Source organism: Triturus cristatus, chromosome 4_1, assembly GCF_964204655.1.
Source record: "Triturus cristatus chromosome 4_1, aTriCri1.1, whole genome shotgun sequence".
NCBI classification, from domain to species: Eukaryota; Metazoa; Chordata; class Amphibia; order Caudata; family Salamandridae; genus Triturus; species Triturus cristatus.
In genome coordinates this window covers 958,205,880-958,225,856 of record NC_140585.1, presented here as the reverse complement: position 1 = coordinate 958,225,856, position 19,977 = coordinate 958,205,880, and the positions used below count along the sequence as shown (strand labels likewise).

Below are 19,977 nucleotides of genomic sequence, written 5' to 3'. Positions count from 1 at the left end.
CAATGTGCACCTAATGCTTTTAACTTCCTCACCACCCATTCTGAAATAAAACAAAGGTGGCCGGCACAATAATAATCTTGGTGGTTGGGTCACGCCAAGCCGTCCTGGTGTTTGGGTAGCATAAGAAGAGCATTAGAGATGCAAGGTCGTTTCTCTCTCTAAATGAAGGTGTGCACGTCCTCTTGTAATGCCTTAATATCATCCGCAGGAACGAGAGTGGGCAGGGATTGAAAAAAATATAAAAGTCAGGGAAATCCTGTTTTTAGGTCGAGCTTAGCGCAGCCCGCAAGCGTTGCTCTAGGAGATGACCTTTTGGAATCGGTCTGCACTTTTGAAACACTCGTGCTTGTGGCGGCATCCACCATGCGGGAGCGCGCAGCGGCACGCAGGGGCCATCTGTTTACAATTAGCGTGGCCGCGCGCGCTTGTTTACATTTGCCTGCTCGCTGTCGCTTTCACTTTCTTGCCAGCTGTTATTCCTTTCTTCTTATACGATCAATATAATGCAAACCATTTTCCATTTGACAAACTCCTACTGCCTGGCAAGTACTTTTAACCTCATAAAAAACAACGAAAGACCACAATTGAGCTCCGTGTACATTTATGTTATGGTTCAAACGTGGTTCTTCGTGGCTGTGACTGCCCATGGCTAACGTATGGCCACCAATGTCACCTACAGTGCATGCTTTGATTTAGTGGCACATTTTGTTTGTTAATCCGGTTAGTGTACTCCATGACATAGCAAAGCTAGTTATTCACTGTTGGCTGTGGAAACAGCATTGCCATGGTAACAGTGACACCTCTCCATTCGGGAGCTCTGTATCGTCCTGCCTCACTAAACCGTCCCCACGTGTCCTGGATCTGAGCCCAGTGCTCGGTTGCGCCTATTATTGGCTTCTTGCGAGATGTACAAATAGACACATTTGTTGGTCTGAACACAGCTCCCCAGGTCATTCTGAGGCACTCAGAGCTGGCTCAGCCTGTGTTCCATTCCCGGTCTGTGCTGCTCTGCTGATCTTTACACACTGCACCCGTCTCGTGCACAGTCAAGTGACCTGCAGTGTGAAACAGCAGGTGACTTATTCTGCCAACCGGAAGTGAACTACCGGGATCTGCAGCGGCATTAGTACTTCAATATTTGGCATCAGGGGGGCAAATATATGTGTGAAGTTGGCACTCACCTGTGCCCTGGTGGCCTCACATCCCAAGTCAATGAGTGTTTCCTCACAACAGTCACAAACCATGACCCTATAACAAATGATTCACATTCTCACATTTTTGTGTGAGGCTTCCCCACATCAATCACAAACTGTGACAATACAACGCACATGTATCACAGCTTCACTGTTGCGTGTGCTTCCTCATATCAATCACAAACCGTGACCTTCAAACATATGAATCACATCATCACCTTGTGCGTGTGCTTACTTACTTCAATCACAAACCGTGAACATAAAACACATATATGAATCACATCGTCACCTTGTGCATTTGCTTACAACGCAAAGAGGGGAGCCTTGTTATGTGGCCTCAAAAAAAAAGATGATTTATTAGGCAAGAACTTGGTAACTATAGCACAAACATTCTGGTGCAAAATAAAACAAGCATTGGCATAGCCGATAGGTCTCACTTTTGGGACCTTATAAGTATTTAGTTATGCAGCACAATATCCTTAGTGCAACAACATCAACTGTTGCATAGCTAAACACTTATAAGGTCCCAAAGGCGAGACCTATTGGCTATGCCAATGCTTGTTCTATTTTATTCTATCCAGCAAAATGGTTATGCTTAACATCAGTTTCTTAGATCGTTATCACCTATAACAATTTTAGTTTATATACATTTTTCATCCTGCCCATCCGCTCATAAATTATTTATAATCTACGCCTTTCAACACTGGCCTTGACATGAACTCTCATATGCAAGACAAACAGGCAGATATTTAGCGCCTTACTTTCAAAATTTGTATTCCAAACATTCCTTTATTGATGCCTACCCAACATATCCCTCTGTTTGCACCAATCACACCTAATTTGATTCAATTCCTATGAAAAATAAATTATGTAAACAGCTAAATTCTAGATATTGGAGCCAGATTTATTTGGCCCTCATGACATCCAGTAGGCCGAGGGTCCAGGAGGGGGAATGGAGCAGCTAAGCTCCCGGCCGTAGCCCTTCACTCTTTGGAGTCCTTTGCTGAAGAAGATGGAAAAGTAGGAGGCAAAAGCAGGAGTACTTAAATCGGGATTGTGTTGCTTTGAACTTGGTCTGACGCTTTGCCGGAAAACAGGGAAAAAGAATTATAAATACAGGAAGTAATTAGGCTCCGTTAACATCCGGCATGCACAGAGTAAAGCGTGGATGCCGCATCAGTCCTTGAATTTCATCTTCATTCACTCTTGGCATCCTGCTGCGAGATAGCAAAGCACGCAGAGAAACGAAGGCTAATCATACATCACAATTCAACACTTACAATACATAACGCTGCGTAGAGTGTCAAAGCGGTTTCCAAACACATTACTCATTTTATTGTAATGCGAACTATCAAACCATAGGCCTGCTGGGCTCGGTGCCAGTCAACACAGAAAGGATAACTGACACGGGCGACCAGGCAGCCAGTATAAGTACCACTTTCAAAACTCACAAATGCAGTTCTGTGGCTGGCATACAATTAGCGCGCCAGGGGCGGAAACTGTGACTGAGGTCTCCGTGTACAAACTGGTGTTTAAATTTACTCTAAAATATTATAGTAATAAATGCGTAAACACAATTAAATGGATCCTTAAAAAACACACAGGGCAACTTTGAAAAGGGGAATAAGGTTTATGATGCAGGTCCATTAGATCCGGCAAACACTGTACAGCAGATTTTAATGACGTGCTCTTATACTGCCGCTTCCTTCTATATTCCCCAGGAATTCCTTAAAATATTAACAAAATCTTCGTCCGCTAAGATGCCAATACTCAAACCCTCATAGTAATCTTCAAACTCGCAGTAGGACACTTCATGGGGGTCGTTGCACGCCTCCTTCAGGGTTTCCAGAAGGGCATTTCTGATCTCTTCTTCTATCGCTGCACCTACAAAAATATTTCATTTAAAAAATCATTTATCTCAGAATTTCTGTGGCTGGTTAATTGGAGTATGCAAGCAATTAAAAGCAGATGACAAAAATGAACATGAGATGGTTCAGAGACATTGCAATGAAACAGAAACAACCGATAGGTACATAGCTTTGCTCCAAAGCATATTAAAGGCAGCAACGAAATAAGTTACCACATTGTGGCACATCTTGGGAAACAATGGATGGTGAGTCAGTAACTATTCTTTCTCTAATGAGTAACTACAGTTCTCCAGCATTGGTATCTTCCATAGAGTCACATGCTTGAATTATTCCCCGACATGAGGCAGAAAACCTTCAATAAACATTCTTAATGCTATTGCTGGTGGATAATCTAACTGCCGATTCCTCACCTCTGAAATTCTCCCAGCTGTCCGGAAACTCTTCCAGCAACCGCTCACGTGCGCCATTAGGTGGTGCTATTAAACTCCAAGGTGACCATGCCTGCTTCCAGAAGTGACAGCAGGGTGCCATGTGTAGGTGCCACCACTTACCGCTTCATTCAGTTTACCATAAAGCATTCCACATCTTTAGAGGCGTGGCATCAATAACAGATTTTGGCCCATTACAGTGTACAGAATTTAACATGGGAGATTATCAAAACCTGAAGTCGGACCACCTGAAGTTAAAGATTAGGCAACTAAAATAAGTGAGAGGAATTAGTTTTGGGTCGATGAATTTTAAATATCACTAACCGAGGATGACATCTTAGTGTACCTGACAAACACAAAAGAATCTCTGCAAGCACTCCTAACAATATTACAGAATTTTAGCCAATCATAGGCTTTACGAGTATTCTTAACAAGTCAGAGACACTATCCATCAGTATCGCGCAGTGAACAGTAACTAGGCTAGAGCTGGACTCCTCTTTTAAAAGGAGGGCCAAAACTCTAAGATATTTGGCTGTATATATATATCGCGGCAACCTTGCAAAATACATATAGGGCCAACTTTCCCCAGTTTTGATAAATATTCATATGGATGTACAAAAAAAGCACAACTTGGCCTGGGTAGAACAGCTACAGTCAAAACGACCATCCTATAAAAAATTATTTTCTTATTTCAAACAGTATATTTGAGGATTCCCTGGGAATTCTCGTCCAGTAAGGGCAAATGTGCGCTAACTTTACTGGGGAGAGAAAGTTAAGGATTCCCAGGTAAAAGTGTTCTCTCCCAACAGCTCAAGGAGCACTTGGGATGCCAAAGATAGAATGGTACTACTAGACTACACAAATGATAAACAGATCATCAATAGTGTTTTATCTACCATACTTTAGCGCACATATCGCTCTGAGTGATCCCCTCACTTTACCCCAAAGATAGGTGCTCCAAACTAGGCAACATATTTCAGAAAGAGACTATTGAACCGTTAGAAAGAGTAATATTAATTACATGAAACCAAACGGTTTAGATGTATGCAGGCAAGTAACAAACAAGTTACTTACCTTCGGTAATGCTTTTTCTGGTGGATACAGTATCTGCTTGTAGATTCCTCACCCTGTGAATATCCCCTCCGCCAGCATTCCACGAAATGTTATCCCCAGCTCTCTACGCCGACGTGGACGTCATAATACTTCTGCTCCGCTTGCCACTCCGTATGACGTCACCGGAGCCATAAGAGAGCCACGTCGGCGTGATGACGTCAGTTCCACCCATTTTTTCCGTGCCTCCGAGGCGAACAGGTGGACCGATAACAGATTCAAAGTATACACAGTATACAACATTCGAACAAATATACATAGTACTTTTACAAAAGGAAAGCTAAAGAACATAAGCATTTCCTATAAGTGTACCAGAAAGAAAGAAGTTACAATGTATAACAACGTATCAAACAAGACATCCTTCAAGTTATACAAAGGTGGACAACGGGGAGGCGGGTGGGCCAGTGAAGAATCCACAGGCAGATACTGTATCCACCAGAAAAAGTGTTACCGAAGGTAAGTAACTTGTTCTTCTGATGGATACATCTGCCAGTGGATTCCTCACCTTGTGAATAGATTCCCACAGCAGTCCCACTCCTGGAGGAGGGCGTCCACCTTCCTATACCAAAAAGTCCTACAAGACAGAGCGCGCAAAGTGGCCCTCCCTCCTCATCTCAGAGTCTAAGCAATAATGCTTTGCGAAAGTATGGCGGGAGGCCCAAGTCGCGGCATTACAAATATCTGCCACCGGAACACTCCTGGCTAAAGCAGAGGTAGACGATTTGGCCCTAGTTGAATGAGCCCTAATACCCTCAGGAGGAACCTTACCAGCAAGGGCGTAGCAGATCTTGATGGCTAGGATGATCCATCTGGACAGAGTGCGCTTGTGCACAGCTTTGCCTTTAGATTGTCCAATATAGCCCACAAAGAGCTGATCATCCAAACAAAAGTCCTTCGTCCTGTCCAAATAAAAGCTCACAGCTCTTTTAGGGTCCAATCGGTGCAGTCTTTCCTCCTCCTTGGAAGGACGAGTAGGTGGATAAAACACAGGGAGAGTAATGGACTGCCCCAGATGAAAGGGAGTAACTACCTTAGGTAGGAAAGCAGCCCTGGTCCTAAGAACCATCCTTTCCGCATGCAAGGATAAAAACGGGGGTTTTGAACTAAGAGCTTGAAGCTCACTCACCCTCCTTGCCGAGGTTATGGCTACAAGAAAGACCGTTTTAAAAGACAACAGCCTCAAAGGACAGCTATGAAGGGGCTCAAAAGGGGACCCCATCAAAAAAGTTAAGACAAGATTAAGGTCCCACTGTGGCATTACAAAGGGAGTAGGTGGAAACCTGTTAGTAAGACCTTTGATAAATCTTAACACAAACGAAGACTTAAATAAAGATGGCTGATCTGGAAGACACCGAAAAGCCGATAAAGCTGATAAATAGCCCTGCTGAGCCAAGTAAAGAGCAAACTGAAGCACATTGGAAAGATAGGCTTTTAAAGGGTCAATGGATCTCTCTCCACACCATTTTACCAACTTAGACCATCTATAGTAGTATATGGACTTGGTGGAGTGTCGCCTGGCCGATAAAATAACATCGACCACATCAGGCGGGAGAGAGAAGGAACTCAGGTTGCCCCGTTCAATCTCCAGGCATGAAGGTGCAGGCTCTGGAGGTGGGGGTGTAGAACCTGCCCCTCCGACTGCGAGAAGAGGTCTGCCCTGAGAGGGAGACGGCGCGGAGGGTGCGACAAAAGGTGAAGTAGATCTGTGTACCACACCCTTCTTGGCCAATCCGGGGCGACAAATATAACTTGGGCCTGGTCTTGGCAAATCTTCCTCAGAACCCGAGGAATCAAGGGTATGGGAGGAAACGCGTAAAGGAGATGTGAGCTCCAACTCAACAGAAACCCGTCCCCCAACGCCCCCTGCAACGGAAACTGGAGTCTGCAGAATGAAGGGCAATGCGCGTTCTCACGAGTGGCAAACAGGTCTATCCGAGAAGTCCTCCACATCTGGAAGACGTGACGAACCACCTCCGGATGAAGCTTCCACTCGTGGTCGGCGGAGACTGTCGACTGAGACTGTCCGCACGTAAGTTCAACACCCCGGCCAGATGATTCACCATCAAGAAAAATCCGATGATCCTGAGCCCAGGACCAAAGCCGTAACGCCTCTCTGCAGAGACGGTACGACCCTACTCCTCCCTGTTTGTTAACATACCACATCGCGGTAGTGTTGTCCGTGAGGACTTGAACCGACTGACTGCGAAGGGAAGGGAGAAAGGCCTTGAGTGCCAAACGTATCGCCCGTAATTCCAGAAGATTGATATGAGACAATCTTTCCTCTGGAGACCAAAGACCCTTGATCTCCAGATCCCCCAGGTGAGCACCCCACCCTAGGGTGGAGGCATCCGTTATCACTGTGGCCACCGATGGAGGAAGATGAAAGGGCTTTCCTTGAGACAGATTGCCCTCCAAGCTCCACCAAGACAGATCCGCTACAGCTTCTCTGGAGATCCTGATCGACTCCCTGAGATCTCCGTTGTGCTGATACCACTGCCTGCGGAGGCACCACTGGAGTGCCCTCATGTGCCAGCGTGCATGGTTGACCAACAGAATGCAGGAGGCGAACAGACCGAGCAAGCGAAGGATCTTCAGAACTGGAACAACCGCTCCATTGTGGAATAAAGGAATCATCTCCTGAATGTTGAGAATTCTTTGTGGAGGAGGAAATGCTTGACACACAGTAGTGTCCAGTACGGCCCCTATGAACAGGTTGCGTTGAGAGGGCACCAGGTGAGATTTGGGCACATTGATTGAAAAACCCAAGTCGAATAACAGTTGAGATGTTACATGCAGATGATGTTGCACCATCTCTGGGGACTCTGCTTTCAGAAGCCAGTCATCCAGGTAGGGAAAGACCGGAATCCCCGACCTCCTGAGATGAGGAGCCACCACAGCCATCACCTTTGTGAAGACTCGAGGTGCAGTAGTAAGACCAAACGGGAGGACCGCAAACTGGTAGTGTTGCGTGCCAACCGTAAAACGGAGATACTTCCTGTGCGACTTCAGGATTGGCATGTGGAAATACGCATCCTGCAAGTCGATCGTCACCATCTAGTCTCCTTGCTGCAACGCCTGAAGAACCTGTGCAAGGGTCAGCATCTTGAATTTCTCCTGTTTCAGGTAAAAATTCAAGACTCTGAGGTCCAGGATAGGACGCAATCTGCCATCCTTTTTGGGAATCAGGAAATACTGGGAGTAGCATCCCTGACCCCTTTCCTGCTGCGGAACCACCTCTGTCGCACCTTTTTGAAGCAATGCAAGAATCTCCTTCTGCAGAAGAAGCAGATGGTCCTCTGAGCAAAAACCTTGGCAAGGAGGGTAAGGGGAGGGCGTACCCATTCTCTACGAGGTTTAAAACCCAAAAGGTCAGTCGTGACCGATTTCCAACCACGTAGAAAGTGGGACACCCGACCCCCCACAGGTCTCACATGATCTAGGATGGGGGATCTAGGGCTGCTTCCCTGGAGATTCATCGGCAGCAGAGGAGGCAGAAGATGAGGATGGATTGCGGCCAGAACCTCTCCGGCCCCTTTGTCTTCCTCTATATGACCTATAGAGAGGATTCTGCTGCTGCTGCCGTTGTTGTGGCTGACGGAAGGAACGAAATGAAGACCTCCCAAATCATCTATACTTTCTGAAGCCAAATCCCTTAGCCGGCGTTTGCAAACCCAAAGACTGCTATCTTTAAATCTCTGTAAGGCAGAATTGGCTTTTTCCCCAAACAGCTTTTCCCCATCAAAAGGCAAGTCAACTAACGTGGCCTGAGAATCAGCAGAGAAGCTGGCCGAACGAAGCCAAGCTTGCCTTCTAGTGGCTATCGAAGACTCCATAATTCTAGCCACAGAATCAGCCGTGTCTAGGCCCGACTGAATAACCTGCCTGGCGGCAGCTTGAGTGTCCGTAACAACCTCCATATAAGAGGCCTTCTCCTCTTCAGGCAGCTTAGGGGCTAACAGCTTCACGGAGTCCATCAGAGCATGAACGTAGCGCCCCAATTAACAAGTGGCATTAGTCGACTTAAGAGCTATGCTTCCAGATGAAAAGACCTTTTTGGCTGATTGTTCGATCTTTTTAGAATCCCTATCAGCTGGTGCTTGAGGGAAGGCGCCTGAAGATTGCTTCGCGGTACAAAAGGGGGTGGTGATGGACGGAGCATCAGAACCAATCAAACACTCACACCCAGTCAACAGATCTGGGTTTGATCCATCACCGTTCTTTAGCCCACTCTGCCACCCCAGTTCGGACATGGCCATATGCAAATCAGTCTGACCCTGTGCCTCATGGGAACAGTCCAGCCCGAACTGCCAAGCCATGCCTTCCCTGGACCGGAAACAAGCTTCCTAGGACCGGTTTCTGGCATTTCAGCCGTCTTCAGCCAGGCTTGCTTGAATCCAGTGGCAAAGTGAGCAAGGGACTCACGTCTGAGCATACCCTGCCAACTTATGGCGAACAAAGCGGTACAAAAGGGGGTGGTGATGGACGGAGCATCAGAACCAATCAAACACTCACACCCAGTCAACAGATCTGGGTTTGATCCATCACCGTTCTTTAGCCCACTTTGCCACCCCAGTTCAGACATGGCCATATGCAAATCAGTCTGACCCTGTGCCTCATGGGAACAGTCCAGCCCGAACTGCCAAGCCATGCCTTCCCTGGACCGGAAACAAGCTTCCTAGGACCGGTTTCTGGCATTTCAGCCGTCTTCAGCCAGGCTTGCTTGAATCCAGTGGCAAAGTGAGCAAGGGACTCACGTCTGAGCATACCCTGCCAACTTATGGCGAACAAAGCGGTACAAAAGGGGGTGGTGATGGACGGAGCATCAGAACCAATCAAACACTCACACCCAGTCAACAGATCTGGGTTTGATCCATCACGGAGTCCATCAGAGCATGAACGTAGCGCCCCAATTAACAAGTGGCATTAGTCGACTTAAGAGCCATGCTTCCAGATGAAAAGACCTTTTTGGCTGATTGTTCGATCTTTTTAGAATCCCTATCAGCTGGTGCTTGAGGGAAGGCGCCTGAAGATTGCTTCGAGCAGGAAGCTTGCACTACAAGGCTCTCTGGTGAAGGGTGAGAAGAAAGGAAGCTCGGGTCCCCTGGAGCCACCCTATACCTCCTTGCCACTTGTCTGGAGACTGCAGGCGAAGAAAATGGCTTGCGCCAAACGTCCATAACAGGCTCTAAAATAGCCTCATTAAAGGGCAACAAGGGCTGAACAATTGAAGATGGTGAATGAAGGACTTCAGTTAAAAGGTTTGGCTTGGCTTACACTCTGCAGAGGGCAACTGTAAGTCCAACAACTCTGAAGCCTTTCTGATAACTGAATGATAAGGAGCCAACTCTTGTGGAGGAGAAGATCTAGCAGAAGAATGCTCCCATTCTGTTGTAGTATCAAGTCCACTAGCATCCTGAATGCCTTCAAATTCATCAGTTGAATCACCAACCTCACTTTCCTCCACTTCCTCCCTATAACGTTCCTCCTCCATAATCCTCTGGGCCTCTCTCCGAGAACGAATCCGAGGACTCGGCGTCGTGGGAGACATACACGAGTCGGCGGCACCGAACGTGGAGTTTGCGGCGCCGGAGGAGTCGGCGGCGCCGGACGCGGTGCAGATGGAGTCGGCATCGGCGTCGAGGGAGGCTCTGAAGAAGGCAAACGATCCAGTCGAGGCCGGGAGGATGGATCTCCAGACGGCGCCGGGAACTGCCATGAAGGAGCCATCGGCAAGAAGGGCAAAAAAGGTGCTTGAGCATAATGCTGCGGCACTCCCAAAGTATACGCCATTGGACCCACGGGACCAGAAGGTGCGCCGGATGGGAAGGCAGCCCTTTGGAAAACCACATACATAGCATTGAGGAAATGCGTTGGATACGCACCCGAAGTCGGGAATTGTGGGTATGGGTTCGACCCTGGATCCGGTCGAGGAGTAGCAGAAGCCAGAGCCGGAGCCGAAGTATCCTCTACTGGATTCGCAGGTTCAGCTGGCACTAGAGAGAGATCTTCCACCTGATCCGGCTTGACGTCGGAAGCTGGAGACTCCACCGGAGTCAACCTTGGCGAAGGCGTCCTCTCTGGAGATACACGAGGAGAAGGGGAAGGAGAAGCAGAAATAACTTCCTTGTTTCGACGCCGAAGCCATGGTGACCTCGACGCCTTACTCTTCGACGATCGGCGCCGAGAGCTATGCTTCCTCTTCTTTCTATGTTTCTTCGACTTCGAAGAGTGTGAAGTCAACGACTCCGGCCTCGACTTCTCCTTCTTCTTCCCTCTCCTTCAGGGCCTTGGGGCTCATCTTTCTGCAGCAGGAGCAGTCATCCACATCATGGTCTGAACAAAGGCACCACAAACAATCTTCGTGGGGGTCAGTAATGGACATGTGGCCTCCACATTCCCTACAAGGTTTAAAACCTGACTTTCTCGTCGAAGATATGGTAAATCCAGAAACAGTAACCCACTGCAAGACAACAAAGTAGCAGGAGAGTGCTGGAAAACCGTTACGCGTCGACGTCGCGGAAAAAAGGGAACTGACGTCATCACGCCGACGTGGCTCTCTTATGACTTCGGTGACGTCATATGGAGTCACGAGCGGGCCGAAGTATTATGACGTCCACATCGGCGTAGAGAGCTGGGGAAAAAATTCAGTGGAATGCTGGTGCAGGGGATATTCACAAGGTGAGGAATCCACTGGCAGATGTATCCATCAGAATGGGTCTTAAATCGAGAGATCAAAGCCACTGACAAATAATCCTTAACTACAGAAGAAAAAATGCCACCAAAGGCAACTGAAGAAAACACCTAATTTCCAGAATATACTGTAATACTCAGGAAGCAGACACCTGTATAAAACAAATTCCATGTCATTTTTTCGATGCAGATGCGCCAAGGTAACATTGCAGCGCGAGCCAGCTTTTCACCGTTGAAATCTAATGCGCGCACATAATGCAGGCAGAGTCAGTACTGATAATAATTTCACTTACCATTCCTAGATCCTGGACTGTTTTAAAATCATTACCAGGAGCTTCCACACACCTATAAAATTTAAGGTAGGAACTCTGTTCCATGATCCTTTGATATACGATGTGTTTCTCATGTAGTACATCGTACATTTAATGCCCTGATGTCTATCTTTTTGTAGCCTCGATTAATACTATGAATTGAAGAACAGATAATGGACATCTGTCTGCAGCAAAATTGGGGTACCTATCTACATGTGCAGGCCATTAAGTTCTGGTCATACAAGGGGTCGTCAGATTTATAGCAACATTTTTTCTTTTTCTTTTTTTAGAACCCAAACAAAACCAAGTCCGAGTCCTGAAGAGAATACCGGAATTGTTGGGAATTCGAAACGCGTTGGCTGTTGAGTGTGGGGGACGGTAGAACAGGGTGTGCCATGAGGGGAATGAATAGAAATTATTTCCCCCTTTTTCTAGGTTGTCAACACCCTTAAGTAAGATATGCATCCCCACCCTCCCACATGCAGGACAGTAGACATGTGTCTTTGAATGAGCAATTGTCCGCCTTGTGTTTTCAGTGCAAATGCAGGACTGTTTTAATTTCAGGCTGGCACACACCATTTTTCGATGTTTGTCTTATGATCATTGGTTTGTTATATATATTTTTGTCACAAATAACGTTTGGTAATATGTATATGTTGTATATATTGTCTTACAAAAGAAATGGTTCTAAATCGCACATAAAAATGTGTTGCAATTGTGTGATTTACTTATGTGGTGTCGCCTTTTAAAAGACATGTCCAATTGATTTATTTATGTCTTTTTGAATTATCAAAACTAAGCAGAATAAATGCTCAAAAACCTCAGAATTAATGGCCTCAGGTTTATCGCGAATATTTGGGTGGTCCAGTCTGGGGAATACAGGACCCAAGCCTTCCTTGTTTTCACTATTTAAATACATTGCACCCTGCCCTCTGGGTTATCCAGGGCTTACCTTAGGGGTGATTTATAAGTATAAAAAGGGAAGGTTTAGGCCTGGCAAGAAGTTCATCTTACCAGGTCGAATGGTCTGCAATGGCAGGCCTGGGCCATGATTAGAGAGCTACTTAAGTGGGTGGGAAATGGATGCTGTATGCCCACTAGTAGCATTTAATTTACAGGCCCTAGGCACATGTAATGCATCTTACTAGGGGCTTATAAATAAAATAAATATCCAAATTGGTGGATGAGCCAATTTTAGCACTTTTAGGGGGGCTAGCACATGCACTTTAGCACTGGTCATAGTCATAGGATTTTGTTGAGCACACATCACCCGGGGGTCTCAAAGCGCTTGCCTACACCCTGAAGAACGTGAAGGGAAAGAGGCAAAAGAGTGCCAGTAAAGGAAGAGAACAAATTAGAACAGCCAGGTTTTTAGAGCTTTACGAAATAGTCTGTGATTAGTTTTCATGCATAACTGTAGTGGAAGAGAATTCCACAAAAAGGGGGCAAGATATGAAAAAGATCTGCCTTTCGGTCCTGGTGGTGGGGATCTTCAGATGGGTGAGAAGATATTTGCTTGAGGACCTTAGTGTTCTGGCCGGTTGGTACCATGAGTTTTTTAGCAATGTCCCCATGAATAGTCTTGTGGACCAGGCAAATTGATGCGTTTCCTGATGGGCAACCAATGGAGAGCTCTCAAACTTGGTGCAGAGGGGGTCCGGGAAGTAAGGTTTAGTACAAGCCTAGCGGCTGTATTTTGTAGCACCTGGAGTATGGTGAGCAGCTATGTATTGATAGAGGCCATCAGGCGTTTCCATAATCAAGCCTCCTAATGATGAGTCCCTGGACCAGCGGCATCCTGGTTTCAACTGAGATCCACTGGAAGATCTTACAAAGGCTACGCATCAGTTCAAAGCAGACACCCGTCACATGATTAACATGGTCTGCCATGGAGAGGTTATCAATCACCACCCCTAGGTTACGGACTACTGGTTTGGGAGATGGACAAGGGGTGAGATTGGGGGGCTACCAGTCATTGGACCACAGAGTTTGAGCTTTCCAAAAAAGATAATCTCCATTTTATTGGCATTAAATTGCAGGTGATTATTTTGCATCCAGATGTTGATGTCAGTCATGCAATTCATAAAGAGGAATTTGGGGTCTGTGATATCAGGGCCACGAGTGATCAGTAATTGTGTGCCGTCAGCATACGACAAGGTATCAAAGCCATACAAACTAATCACTCTGGCTAGGGGTGCCACATATAGATTAAAAAGCGTGAAACTCAAAATTGAACCCTGGGGAACTCCCTTGTCTATCACATGACTGCGAGTGACAAGGAACCCATAAGTATCCTAGAGGACTGATCAGCCAGATAATTGCTAAGCCAATTCAAGGCCATGCCCCTGACTCCCATCTCCCACAGACGATTCACAAGCGTTCCGTGGGAGATGGTATTAAAGACAGCAGATAGGTCGAGTAGGACCAGCATGGCTGACTGGCCAGAGTCCAAGGCAAGTCTAATGTTGTCAACTACCTCTATCTATGTTGTTAGCAGTGGTAAAGTGCACAGAGTGTTAACCCCTTCAGTGCCCATGACGAGATGGTCTCGTCATGGGCCGCGGTTGCGCTGTGCCCATGACGAGACCATCTTGTCATGAACTCCGCCCGCTAATAGAAAGCCCGGCACAGGGCGGGGAAAGGGCGGGGCACAGAAGGGGTTAAAGCCAGTATAAACAAGGTCAGAAAAATGGAGAGAGGCAAACAAAAAGTTGGGGGAAGACCACCCTAAAGCCGTCAGGTCTAACAGACACAAAGAGCCTGAGGCTCACGCACATGTTGTGCCGAGGTGATGGCAATGAGGAATACAGTCTTGATAAGGAGCTGTAAGGCAAAGCTGTGAAGTTGCTCAAACAGAGTGCACATTGAATAAGTTAGGATCAATGGGGCATGAAAAAAGGAGAAGAGGGAAACATGTTGCAGCCCTTTTAAAATTCGCATCACAAGTGGTAATTTAAACAAAGAAGGCTGATCTGGCAACCATAAGCAGGCCGCCAGGGCCGAAAGATAACTGTGAGGAAACAGGCTTTTGCAGGGTTCACCCCACCTTTTGCCCCCATTTTGACTAGTAGGCACTGGTGTAATGGTTATGAAATGCCCTGAGCCCTGTCTATCTGGACTCAGTGCATGTCCTCCTACCTTAAAAAGATACATGGTTGACTGGCTTATACCTAGTTGGCATAAGCAGACTTTCTTTTAAGTTCCTAATACATGGTACCCGGGGTACCCAGGGTCTGTACGTAGAGTGCCCCACACGGAACTGCAGCACTTGTTGTGCCAAACAGAGTAAGACAATGTAAAAAGTGACTCCAAGGCTGCCACTCCAGATTGGTAGAGAAGAGGTAAAAAACTGCTAACTTCACTTTACATTTAAGGAACTGGCAAAGCCCAAACTCTCTTTTTGATACGTGTAAGTCACCCCCACAGCAGGCCTATCGAGCCCTAAGGCAGGGTGCAGCATATCAGAAAAGTAGAATATGTGGTTAACATCTTCTAACAGTAAAGACCCACAATTATCATTTTTAATGATAGAGAAAATGGTAGCTCCATTGGCAAGTACAGAGTTACACTCTGACACCTAGGCTGTTCTAACTTCTGAATGGGACTCCAAAGTTGTCACTTCAAGGTATTAAACAATTTGTTACATTAAGCCTGACTTGATGCCCAGGATGAAATTAATGTAACTGGTTGACACATGCAACTTTTAGAAAGTTGCCACTCTGTTGCCCAGTTTTCTAATGACCATCTGCTCAGGCTGGCCATTAGACAGTCTTCTGCCCGCCTGAGGAGACATGTTCAATGTTCGCAGGACAGGTAAAAATAGACACCTGCCACTGGATTGGGGGGGGGGATGATTTCCTCCTGGAAGGAAGCCACATGGTGTTTTGGCCCAAAAGACATGCTTCAAAAGGGGAAGCCTACTTTGAAAGGCAAGTGGCCAAAATCACTTCACCAAGACCATAGATCAAGGAGTAGCCCCAGGGAAGCCCCTTTCAACTGCACAAAATCTTCAGCATCCTTGAGGATCTTCGGCATCCTAAATCCCTTGTATCAGGACCACTCCATAGACGTCAATGGCAAGGAGCCCCTGTGCTAAAGCTGGGCTAAAGACTACTTTTCTTGAGGAGCTAACTGTTTCTTTAGCCCTTGTTGGTAACCTTGACTAGGTACCTGCTGGAAATGGTCCACCAAATTAGCTTTAAGTAACCGCATTCCACCGTGACAACGTTTTTCTTGAAAAAGTTTCTGTAAAATGTATTGAATTTAAAAATGCTTGTTTGCAGTTGAGTGAAAAGTCCTGAGTTATTGTTTCTTTTAAATTTCATACCTCGGGTAGATCTTTTTCATTTTGGTGTCCGTAAATTCACAAAAATATACTCTATTTTTATAAATTGGTGTCAGATTTCTCGACTGCTGAGTTTCTTTCTTCTTCCACTGTTTCTGTTCAAATGCTTTACACTTGTTCCCTTGTATAAGCCAGACTGCTCAGAGCCACAGCTACCCAGAGTTGGGCTAAGGTTTAACAAACAAAACCTGATTGGCCCTAAAGGTGTTGGTAGTGTATAATACAGGGAGAACACACAACCACATCATATGATATACCCTATTCCCTCCCAATAACCCTTAACTAGGTACAAAGCAAAGCCTTGCTGGGCAAGAGACAGAACAAATAACAAAACGTCAGACAGTTTGGCCTGAAGGGGGTTGATCTGGCAAGTGTCACACCAAACCACAAATCTGTCCCAACAAAAGGTGTATACATTTTTTGCCAAGATGACATCAACGACCTCCGGAGGAAGGTGGAAGGAGTGTTACTGTCACTGCTCAATTTCCACGCATGAAGGTGGAGGTTGCGAGTCCCGAATGCAGGTTCCTGCCCTTTTGCTGCAACAGCAGGTCTTCCCACTGGAGCAGCCTGATAGGAGAACTTAAACTCAAACCCAGGAGTTCTGGATACCATACTCTGGGGCTTAATCTACAGCCACTAGGATGATTTGGGCCCTGGCCCTCCTGATCTTCTTGAGAACTTGGGACAGGAGTGGTATTCGCAGAAAGAAATGCAGGAGTCTCGAGTTCCACTTGAGGCAGAACAAGTCACTGAGCAAGCTATCAGCAGTGGTGAACAGATCGAGTCAAGGGTCTCCCTTCGTGCTGCATTAGTGATCCACTAGTAATTAACACCTGAGCTTGGCCGCCATGGCATTCAAAAATGCTGCCTGGTAATTTACCACCAGCAAAATTAGTTGACAGGACAGTCATTTTCAGAGACGCTAAGCCTCATGGCATAGAGTCTGTAAACCCATCCGCCCTGTTTGATAAAGTACCACATGGGGGTTATGTTGTCTGTGAGCACCTACACCAGCTTCCCCTTTATGAACGGAAAGAAGGCTGTCGATGCCACGAGAATGGCCCTCAAAAGGTTGAAACTGTGAAAACCTGTCCAGAGCTCAGAAGCCTAGGATCTCCACCTCACCCAGTTGGCCATCCCATGCCAGAAATGATGCATCAGTCACCACTGTGAGTGCTGGATGGAGTAAGGAAGAGGGGCCTGTCCCTGACCCAATGGTGGTACAGCAACCACCACTGCAAATCTTTTGCAGTTTCCTTCTAAAATCTGAACATGGTTGGAGAGGTCCCCTTGATGTTGGGCCCACTGGGACGCAGATCCCACTGCAGAGCCCACATATGCCACCTGGCGTGCGCGATCAGCAGGAGGCCATCAGTCCCAGCAATCGTAGGGTTGATACCTCTGAAATACAGGACAGAGGATGTCCACAGTACCATCCAGTCTCCAGGGTTGAGGACAGACAAGACCTAGGCCAGGGAGGAGGAAGGCATTGAGAAGGTGCAGGTCTAATTTAGGCCTCCATCCTCTTTGTTATTCCCGCTACTTTCTGATGCCCAATCACACGACAGCCCCTTTAGACAAAAGGGAGCGCACTTTCTGCTGCAAAAGGGAGAGGTGGTCCTCCATCAATCGTTGGGGGCGGGAGAAAGTGCAGAGGTGCAGAGGGGGAACAAATGAATGGGTGAGCATACCTCCTGTGAACTATCTGCAGGACCCACTGAAAAGAGTAGCCAAATTCTGCCTCTCACCAGGTAGCTATGCTTCGTCAAGAGCATGCTAATAAGGTAGGTCTGCGGGGAGGGAGCAAGTGTGGACTGGGTGGCATGCTAGCCATGGCCATATGGGCAGTGGTCAGCTTTGCCGTGACTGTAAAAGTGGTCCCCTGAAGGAGTTGGACAGGCTGGAAGTAAGGGGTGCCTCATCAAAAAACTGCAAAAGGAGCGTTGAACCTAACCCCAATGGGGCTGGTACTTCATTTTTTTTTTTTTAAGGGAAATCAAATATTTTTTTAAATCTTAAGCAGTGATTTTATCCTTGAGGTGCAACTTCCAATCAATTCCCATGTGACAGTGCCAACGTGTTTTGACCCCATAATGAAAAGGGGGATATGTAAATCATTTTGGAGGTCATCATCAGAGCAAGCGAAAAACTCGTTCAGTCTAGGTGTAAATGAAAATGTATGTATGAAAAAACAATTACTGTTTAAAAGAACATCAACTATAAAAACGAAATTCATGCCCAGACTGTTGTTCACTCACGGTGCTTCAGGAAGAAAAATGCTGCGTCAAATTTATTACATTTTGTCAGATACATAAGACATTGTTACAGCCCACAGCCACAGTGCAGTTGTGGCAAAAGAGACAGAATAGGGAAAAAAACAAAAACCACAGTAGTTATAGACGTGCATATCGCCAGTGTATAGAGTCAAGAAACATCCTCTAAAGAATTTGATTAAAAGGATGTGCGAGGAAACTAACCGTAACCAAACGGTAAAAGGTGCACACGTGGTGCATGTGACCGTGTTTGTGGTCATCTCAGTATAATGGGCGGCCCGAGAACAATTATCTGGAAATAGTAGGAGCAAGAATTCAGTCTAAAAGTCAAAGACAGAAGACAAATTTAGGAGATTTTTGGCAGCACCTACTTGATGAGAAGTGCAGTGATCTTATTGAGGGGTTTGCATGTAAAATGGGTGCCACTTTCCTGACCGTCTCGGGATATTAGCACGCTTGTATGTTTGTGGCTATAACATGGGGTGGGGAATTATTACGTGTCAAAAAAGAGAGCAGAGTCACAAATTAAGACGTATGTTTTTATGGCACTTACTAAGCGGGATCTGCATTCGTCCGCATCCGGAGGGAATCCGAGAAGACGAACTGGGGCGTTCGAATGCGACGTTTGAAGAACGTGCCTGCGGGAATTTACCGGTTTGAGCCAGAAGAACATGAGACACGTAGTCGAGTGGAGGCGGGTTGAAAGGTTTTCAATCCAATTTATTGCTACCTCAGTAAGTTGTTGGGAACAAGGAGGCAAAGACGTGTGATGTTTGTGGGCGCTTGGCCCGCATACGTCGATAATCAATGAACACAGACACACATGGTTATGGTGCAGAACTGGCCACAAGCACTTGCGCTCGACCCCTTTTATTGACAGGGTCACCTGACTGGTGACGCCTGTGAGGGGTGGGTGTAAAGCGTGGTTGCAGAACAAGGCTGAACACTATTCCAGTGATCAGACTATCACTACATCCCTCCCAAACTTTATTAAAAGTCAAAACAATAAAGTCCAAACCTGTGGGAGAGAATATAATAAAAAAATAAAACACAATAGCAACAACTTCCACTGAGCCTTTTTAGCTGCTTGCCAACCGCCAATTGTATCTTTGCAGCCGGGATCACTAGTTCTCTTTGGCACAATGTCAGGGTGCCCTGTGGATCTAGTCCTCCTTGGACTCGCAACTTGGAAGTGGACTCCCCAGTCTTTCTCTTCCTGTTCCACATGCAGTGAAGGTGTAGGTGGAATGATGGTGGATGTGTTATTTTCCACCACACAGTCCTGGTTAAAGTGTTCTCTCCACCTGGTGATTCTCTATCGGGATTTGCAGTTGCAGGACATCCCTCTCACGGATACCCATCTCTCACGGGTGACCCCTCTCACAGGACTACCCGGACGCCTTCTTCTATCCGGCTTCCACTGGACGGGGTGGACTTCTGCCGTGTCACTCCAAACACATTGGAGGAATCGCTACGAGCCACCTCTACATGTCCCAAGCTCCACCTGAAAGGGTGTTGTTGGCTCTGCTCTTTTGCATGCTACCTCCGTCCTTCCGGGATTTTCAGAGCGAACGCCAAGAGTCCATCTCTCGTGTCGGGTCCCGCTGCCACCGGCATCCCGAGGTCTTTGCCCCTTGGATATTCACGTTCTTGTGTCCGTTCCATCCCAAAGGTAGTTGTTACCAATGGACCAGCTTGCTCGCCTCTGCCATCACCAGGTGATCTGAGGATTCGTAGGTAGAGGTTTACTCCCAGT

The 19,977-nt window shown here is 46.7% G+C and overlaps 1 protein-coding gene across 3 annotated transcripts in view; it reads right to left on the bottom strand.

The window, feature by feature from the left end:
• Nucleotides 1–2,803: 2,803 nt before the first annotated feature.
• CAPS2 (calcyphosine 2) overlaps nt 2,804–19,977 on the bottom strand; it is an 825,864-nt gene continuing 808,690 nt past the window's right edge. For all 3 annotated transcript variants that reach the window (XM_085653843.1, XM_085653845.1, XM_085653844.1), the window contains one exon: nt 2,804–3,077. In XM_085653843.1, coding sequence (XP_085509969.1) covers nt 2,902–3,077 — 176 coding nt within the window. In that variant the 3' untranslated portion in view covers nt 2,804–2,901. The remainder of the gene's footprint in view (nt 3,078–19,977) is intronic.